The 8645-nt window shown below is 44.6% G+C and overlaps 1 protein-coding gene across 1 annotated transcript; it reads left to right on the forward strand.

The window, feature by feature from the left end:
* Window positions 1-1915: 1915 nt before the first annotated feature.
* Window positions 1916-6638, forward strand: LOC147636845 (uncharacterized). Its single transcript, XM_086800404.1, has one exon. It carries the CDS (start codon window positions 2480-2482, stop codon window positions 6389-6391), a length of 3912 nt encoding a protein of 1303 aa, XP_086656530.1. The 5' UTR covers window positions 1916-2479; the 3' UTR covers window positions 6392-6638.
* Window positions 6639-8645: the final 2007 nt, after the last annotated feature.

Consider the following 8645-nt stretch of genomic DNA (forward strand, 5'->3'; position numbering starts at 1 on the left):
TATAAAAAGGTACTTTTTTGCTAGACCATACATTTTACTACCTAGACACATGCATACAAAAATGTAATAATTATATAGTTTTGTAACAATGCTTTGGTCCCCATTTCTCTTATATAGCTTATAGAGTTTGAAAACTTGCTTGCATAGTCTATTCAATTATAGGATTAAGTCTATTGAGTTGGAAAACCTACTTGTTTACTCTATTCAATCACTTATATTATCCAAGATGTAGTAAATCGATCTCAATTTCTATAATTGTATATTTTTATAACAAAACTATTATACAAGGCTTGTCCCTATATATTTTTGTAACAAAACTATTTTATGTATATTTTTGCAACAAAACTAGATGACAAACTTCTTCGTTCCTAGATATGAATAGGGGTAAAAGCTGAGGACAAACTTCTTTGTCCATTAGTGAGGAATAGGGGTAAAAGTAGAGGACAACCTTCTTTGTCCATTAGTGATGAGGATGGAACTGTAAATTCTTCATTTAAAATGATGGTACAAGTGTTAGAGATGGTGAAGAGGGAGTGTAAGAAGAGGAAATGCACGACGACAAGGCAAGTGATACTCTATCGAAACAAGTGCCCAACTGCTATACTAGCAAGATCATGCTGAGGATTTGCTAACACGAAACTCACGCTCTTCTTGAAGCAACCTCCAATCCCTTGGGATGCTATGTCAAGGTGTGTTAATTGTAGATAAAATGTCGGCATGCACACAAATGAAAGTGACTTGATTTCTTTAAGTGACTTTAGATATTGATTTAAGGCATGGGCCAAGTAACCTTGTTGATTTCTAGTGTGAATCCATGTGTGCCTTGGAATGAAATAGTTGTAGATTTGAATTTCAAGTTGAGGTCAACGTTTCTTTGGAACACCTCTTAGCAGAAAAAAAGGTAGTCATTGTTGGGAAGCATGAGCTAAATCCACCAAGGGTAGTTATTGTGACTAAGGAAAACGACATTTGAAATTCTATTTGAGTCATGCAATTTGTATTGGCACATCCCCTCATGAGTGGTAGCCTGACTCTTGTTTTACCCTATGATGCGTGGTACATACATACACACATTCATACATACATACATCCATACATATATGTACATGTACATGTATGTATGTTGTATGTATATATATATATTTATATGTACGTGTGTGTGTGTGTATGTATGTATATGTGTGTATATGTATGTATGTGTGTGTGTGTGTGTGTATGTATGTATGTATATATTTGTGTATACATATATATGTGTGTGTGTGTGTGTGATGTATGTTGTATGTATATATATATTTGTATGTACGTGTGTGTGTGTGTATGTATGTATATGTGTGTATATATATATATGTATGTGTGTGTGTGTATGTATATATATGTGTGTGTATATATACATACATATATATACATGTATGTATATATATGTGTGTATATATGTATGTATGTATGTATATATACATATATGCATGTATTTTTTTCCTTCTCCCTTTCCTTTGGCACACATTTTTCAAAGTATATATATACATACACACATGTATGTATATGTGTATGTATATACCTATAATTTTTCCTTCTCCTAAATATATACATGTTACCTATAATTTTTCCTTCTCCCTTTCATTTGGCACACATTTTTAAAAGTTCGAGTAGGTTATAGGTTCTCTCTTTGCCCTAACACTCGCACCGTGTGGGCTGGGAGTCTAAGTGTTGTGTTCAACGAAGGGGACCGGTCACCGGGGCTCCCTCACAACGACAAGCATTACGTACGCTGTGAGTGTGACGAGACGGTACGCAGTCCACAACCAGTGTGAAAGCAGATAGACGACATTTGTAAGATATTCATGTGTATTGCACTTGCATTTGAAGAAGCATTTAGAAAGGACCCAAAATCTTTAATTTTGGTCTTTACCAACAGCCATAAGGACGAGACCCCTGAGTCCTTTGCCCTGGCTTGAGCGCGACGTGGGCACTGGGGACTGTGTCTCTCTTCTGTGGGTAGGTAGTAGGTACTCAGGTGAGAGAGAGAGAGAGAGAGAGAGCTCTGTCTAGCCTCTGTGGGTACCAGCCTATTGCGAGAGAGAGAGAAAGAGCTGTGTCTCTGTGGGCACCAGCCTACCAGGTATATTGAGAGAGAGAGAGAGAGAGAGAGAGAGAGAGATGCCTTGAAGGGATATCCCGCGCATGCTATAACGCCAGCATTTTTGAGAAACGAGAACAGAGCGGGAAGAGAACCTAGTTAGAAGTTAGGGAAAAGAATGCTGCGTAGTTCTGAGTCTTCCCCACACACACACACACAGAGAGAGAGAGAGAGAGAGAGAGAGAGAGAGTGCTGGAGGTTTAGGCTTCTTCAACGGGACGATTTTTGCTTCTTAGGAACAGACGAATGCAGCCATCCATCGCAGCCACCCCCTATTGTCAGACCAATCTTGCTTGAACGTTGCACTACCAGGTGAATCTTAGCCTCCCTATAACCCCTGCAGACATGCCCATGGCAAGCCCACGGCTTTGCTTGTTTTTGCTGCTTCTCCTCCTCGTTTTTGGCATGGTGAGCGCTCAGAACCCCGACATGGACGCCCTTTTGGCCTTCAAGCAAGGCCTCGCTCTGCCGGATTTGCTGCCAGATTGGGCACGTCCCTCTGCTTCTCCCTCTTCTTCTTCGTCTTCTCTCTGCAGCTGGAGAGGTGTTTCCTGTAATTCCAGAGGCCGGGTTTCGCAGCTGGGTCTTGGGGGATTGGGCTTGGAGGGCTCCATCGCGCCTCTTTTTGCCCTGGCGGACCTAGAGTATCTGGACCTGAGCTTTAATCGACTCTCCGGCATCATTCCTCTCAACATAGCCAACCTAAGCAGCTTGAAAGAGGTCAGCCTGAGCAGCAACCTTCTCGCGGGGAACCTTCCTGCAGAGTTGGGCTCTCTTCCGCTCCTGCAAAAGCTTGATTTGGGGGCGAATGCACTGACGGGTTCCATCCCTAGCCAGCTGAGCAATCTCTCCAACAGCCTGAACTATCTGGACCTCAGCTCCAACTCCCTAATGGGGGGCATTCCTCCGGCACTTGCACGGCTTGGGCGGCTGGCCAACCTTGACCTCAGCCTTAATTTCCTGTCCGGGCCTTTCCCTACGGAGCTTGGCTCGGGCCTGTCCCTGCTGCAAACTCTGGACCTGAGCAACAACTCCCTGGGCGGACCCATTGCGCCTCACATTGGCAACTTGTCTAGCCTAACCCACCTGTGGTTAGACAACAACGCCTTCACAGGCACCCTGCCTCCTAACCTTTGGAACCTTGCCAACCTTGTGGAGTGCTCTGCCCGCAGCAACGAGCTCTTGGGTCCATTGCCTGAAAACATGGGCAAGCTGCACGCGCTGGTCTCCCTTGACCTCTCCGGCAATGCACTCTCGGGCTCCATTCCGAGCTCCCTGGGTGATGTGGCAGACCTGGGCTTTCTCATCATCCACAAGAACAGACTCACCGGCCCAATACCCCGCGAGCTCGGCAACTGCTCCAAGCTCCAGGTCATGGAGGTTTCTTTCAACAACTTGTTGGGTCCTCTCCCAGAGCAACTGGGGAAGCTCTCATCTCTCACTACCCTGTCACTTGAGAAGAACGGCCTTACAGGTCCCATCCCTGCTTCTCTGGGCCAGCTGTTAGAGCTGGATACTCTGAACCTTGGGTATAATCAGCTGTCTGGTGAAATCCCTAAGGAGCTTGGCAACTGTTCTTCTCTCCGAGAGCTTTACCTTGGCAGTAACAAGCTCTCCGGGAGCATCCCCGCGGAGCTTTGTAAGGCCAGGAAACTGACCACCATAGCCCTCAACCAGAACACATTCTCAGGTACTCTGCAGGACGCATTCAGAGGTTGTGTCCGGCTCAGCACACTGGAGCTGGAAGGGAATGAGCTGTCTGGTGGCATACCTGACTATCTTTCGGGGCTACCTCTGCTCAGCTTGATGCTTGGAAACAACAATCTCCATGGTAAGATCCCAGATGCTCTTTGGAACCTCACCACATTGCTTGCTTTCTACGCTGGTAGCAATGATCTGGAGGGAACTTTGTCCCCTAGCATTGCACACATGCAGGCACTAGAAGACCTGCATCTGGATGGCAATCGTTTGGAAGGACCTCTCCCCCCTGAAATCCAGATGTTGAAAAATTTGTCAGTCCTCTCCCTCAACGGTAATCAATTTACTGGTGCCATTCCTGTGGAGCTTTTCAACTGTGCTAAGCTCACCACTCTTGATCTGGGCAGCAACAATCTCAGCGGCTCCATCCCAGCAGAGTTAGGCAAGCTGAGACTGTTGGGTATCCTGGTGTTATCTGAGAACCGTTTTACTGGTTCCATACCCCCAGAAATGTGCCAAGATTTTCAGGTGGGCACCATACCAGACAGCATTTTTATTCAGCATTTCGGTCTGCTCGACCTGTCACGTAATTTTTTGTCGGGGGTCATTCCTGGCCAGATTGGAGAGTGTATTGTTGTTGTTGATCTCCTGTTGTATGAAAATCATCTCACAGGTAGTATACCAACAAATATTTCTAAGCTTTCTGACCTTGTCAAGCTGGATCTCTCCAGCAATCTGCTGTCGGGAGAAATTCCTCTTCAACTTGGACAGCTGTCTAAATTGCAGGGCCTTGCATTGGGATATAATCAGTTGACTGGCAACATACCGCCGCAGTTGGGCAGCATTGCCAGTCTGGTGTTGCTAAATTTAACAACAAATCTGCTGTTGGGCCCTATTCCAGATGCTCTTGGAGGCCTTACAGGTCTGACTCAGTTGGACCTCAGCAGCAACAGACTTGGAGGTGGTCTGCCGCCATCTTTCCAGAGATTGATCTCTATTGTGGAGGTGCACCTTGAGAACAATCAGCTCACTGGTGGTATCTCCAACATGCTCTCTGAAAGTGCAATCTGGCATGAGATGCAGATCCTTGATCTTAGCAACAACCTTTTCAGTGGACCTCTTCCTAGCAGCTTGGGAAACCTTTCAGGCCTCTCCTTTTTGGATCTTCATAGCAATGATTTTGTGGGTGAGATACCCTCTGCTCTAACCAAGCTTACTCAGTTAACATATCTGGACCTGTCCAACAACCATCTAACAGGAGAGGTTTCCCCCCGCTTTTGCAACTTGCCAGACCTAGTGTACTTCAATGTCTCTGAAAATACACTTGTTGGAGAGCTTTCTGCTGCTGGCAGTTGTGGGAATGCTTCTGTGCAGCTCCATAAGGGCTCGGGGACTTGTGGGAGTGTGGTTCATGTTAACTGTCCCCAAAGTTTTCAAGGATCTTTGTTGAGCAGGGGAGCTATCTTTGGCATAACTGTAGGGACGATCACAGCGTTTCTCTCTTTGCTGTTTGTGCTCATTAAGTGGAAGATGTTGAAACAGGATACTTTGTCCACCAAAGTGTCGGAGACCACCAAACTCAACAGGTCTCTGGACTCTGCAAGCTGTCTTGTTTCTAACAAGTCGAAGGAGCCGCTGAGCATCAATGTTGCCATGTTTGCACAACCTCTTGTAAGGTTGACGCTTGCTGACCTTTTGCTGGCCACCAACAACTTCAGCAAGACCAACATCATAGGAGATGGTGGCTTTGGGACAGTTTACAAGGCAACTTTGCCAGATGGGCGAAGCGTGGCCATCAAAAAGCTTGGCTATGGCAGCACGCAGCAAGGCAATAGGGAGTTCCTTGCAGAGATGGAGACACTAGGCAAACTAAGGCACAGGAACCTTGTCCCTCTACTGGGCTACTGCTCATTTGCAGAGGAGAAGCTGCTGGTGTATGAGTACATGGAGAATGGTAGCTTGGACCTTTGGCTTCGCAACAAAGCAGATGCTATAGAAGCTCTAGACTGGCCAAAGCGCATGAGAATCGCCATGGGCTCAGCTCGGGGGCTGGCCTTTCTTCACCATGGCTTCATCCCGCATGTGATACACAGGGATATGAAATCCAGCAACATCTTGCTTGATGCTACTTTCGAGCCCAGGGTGGCAGACTTTGGGCTAGCTAGGCTGATCAGTGCAAGCGATTCCCATGTCACCACTCACATTGCGGGCACATTTGGTTACATTCCTCCAGAGTATGGGCAGAGCTGGAGGGCCACCAGGCGGGGTGATGTCTTCAGCTTTGGGGTGGTGCTGATGGAGCTGCTAACGGGCAAGGAGCCCACAGGCCCAGACTTCAAAGACCTTGAGAGTGGGAACCTTGCTGATTGGGTGAAACACATGGTGTACCTTGGCCAGGCTCAGGATGTATTGGACCCTGTTGTCTCGAAGGGGCCTTGGAAGTCCCAGATGCTACAGGTGCTTCACATAGCCATCTCCTGCACTTCTGAAGACCCCTTCAAGCGACCTACGATGTTACAGGTTGTGAACCATCTCAAAGACTTACATTGCTCGCTCTGAGGCACAATTCTGGCCTGCCTGGGAACTTGATCTCCCTTCTCTGCATGGGTGGGTTTGCTGTGCCCACAGTTTTTGGATCATGTAATCACAAAATCTATTGTACAAAAACAATGTATAAGCCACAAGTCCCGCACAATTTTGGAATGCTCGAAGTGTTCTCAATGCTTTATGTACCAATCTCGGACTACTCAAATTGTGTGCTTAATGATATGTATGATCTTATCTTGGACTACTTACATTGTGCTCAAAGCTTGCTGTATGGCGTTATATCTTCATGTTGCTTTCTATACATGTACTCTTGATGTGGGAAAGGCTGTGTATACGTAAGTGCCTCCTGAACTATTGATCATTTGGTATGGCTTATGGACATTGACAATGCTTTTGGAAGATCGGAGTGCCTCCTTTTATCATCTGAAGAAGAGTAGAACTAGTGAAGATGAAAACCTTAGGTCCGCAGTGATTTTAGTTTTTGCTAGTGAAATGTAAATGAAATTGCGTTGTTCTTGGAGGTGTAGTGATTCTGAATATTTATTGGGTTTCATGAAATGTGTTTTTTGCATGTGGGGAATGGACTTTGTCAGCTAGATTCGAACAAGGCTTCGCACACTCGCAGCAGAGGGAGTGTGAAAGGAAATGTGGATTCATCAACCATGTCATGCCCAATCTGTGAACGGCTTTATGGCAATGCTCTACTACCTAAGAATCTGAAGGGGTGGGTTATGCATTCTCCTATTGGGATTTCCTCCTGATCAGTAGCCCGTCTACGCTCTGCATTTGTGAAGCTTGCTGATGGAATTCCCTCATGTTTTGAGAGCAACAGGCAGAACGAAAGTGTGTAGCCCCCTTCATTGATAGAGAGACAAAAGGGCCATGTATAGGTTTGAGATGGAGAGAAGCTTTTGGGGGAGTTTGTTTGAGTCGATGAGTCGACTGGGCATCTGTTTTTCTCTCGCAGATTGAATGTGGTCTGTGGGCTTGGCTATGATGCTACAAGAATCATCTCTTCTCCTCCTCTTGCTAGGTTCGTTCTCGACAGTGCTTGTCAATGCCATGTGCTGCACTGCAGCTCCTTAACTGTATGTTCATTGAAAGGCTTTTTGCTCTCCCATTAAAGTAATCTGCCATTGATGTGATAGAATTGTTCTCATTATGTATCAGCTGAGTCTGCAGCTTCTTCCATGTTTTTATATATAAATATTTTGGTGGTGGCTTGCTGTGTAATCTGATTCCATGTGGTGGGAAAGCATCATTTGTTTCTTGCAACTCTGGAAGGGAATTGATTAATGAACTGGTAAAGAAGGGGATTGATGTATGAAGTGAAAAAGCCGGAAGTTTGCAAATCATGTTGATTAACAAAAATAGCGTAGTGTTTGAAGGTATTTTTATTATTATTTTAGGAGTTGGAAATACACTAAATCCAGTTTTTTTCCCCCCCTAGCCAACCAAGCCCTCTCAATGGCTTTATTTATCAGACAAGGCAAATGCAGAGGGTTTGCAAGATGGGGTTAGACAGGCATCATTGTTGTTCCAGCGGTTACAATCCTGGCAGTCAGTGGAGATTTCTTGCGTGCAGTTACGCGTTTGTGCTAAAAGAACGTGGGTAGTAGGAAACAGTGTGTGCAGGAAACGCCCACTAGTTTCTAGAGAAAATAAATTGGGCTTTTGAAAATAAATTAGACTTTTGAAAATATACCATATTTTGATCATACCATACATAAATGGCTTTTTATATATTTCCAATGTATTTAAAAAAAATGCTTTAGTCAAACTTCCTTCTTAAACCTCCTTTAAAAAAAGAAGTCAAGGAGCCTGAATGTTTAGTCTTAGTTTTAATTTTGTGTACATGAGCTCTACCACTAGGCTACCCAACCTTATTGACTTCCTTTGCATATTAGAAATATAGAAGGTGTATTTTTTTTTGGGGATCTTTGTGCTTGTGTGCGTGCGTGCTTTTTCATGCTGTTGTTGTCAACAGCCACAGCAGGTTTTGAACCCAGCACCTCATGCATTTTATAGCTACAAGGTTCTTATTTAATGTATTGTTATTGTTTTCCTACTTGTTGCCTTGGCTTTTAATTTTTTTTTCAATATTTTGATTACTAAATTACTTACTCTTATCAATAGAATAATTCATCATCATTTAGCTACCACCAAATATGAAGTTGCCTAAATATATTGGTATCAATGGAGGAGCCAATGGGCAAGTTATGAGAGCACTATGTGAAAAGCATGTACATAATTAGATTTTTAAAAT

This window comes from Cibotium barometz, chromosome 7 (genome assembly GCF_041138505.1).
Source record: "Cibotium barometz isolate CiBa-2024 chromosome 7, ASM4113850v1, whole genome shotgun sequence".
Taxonomy (NCBI): Eukaryota; Viridiplantae; Streptophyta; class Polypodiopsida; order Cyatheales; family Cibotiaceae; genus Cibotium; species Cibotium barometz.

Bases quoted from the DNA above. Each gene is read 5' to 3' on its own strand.
- LOC147636845 (XM_086800404.1), top strand. From the start codon at position 2,480: ATGCCCATGGCAAGCCCACGGCTTTGCTTGTTTTTGCTGCTTCTCCTC.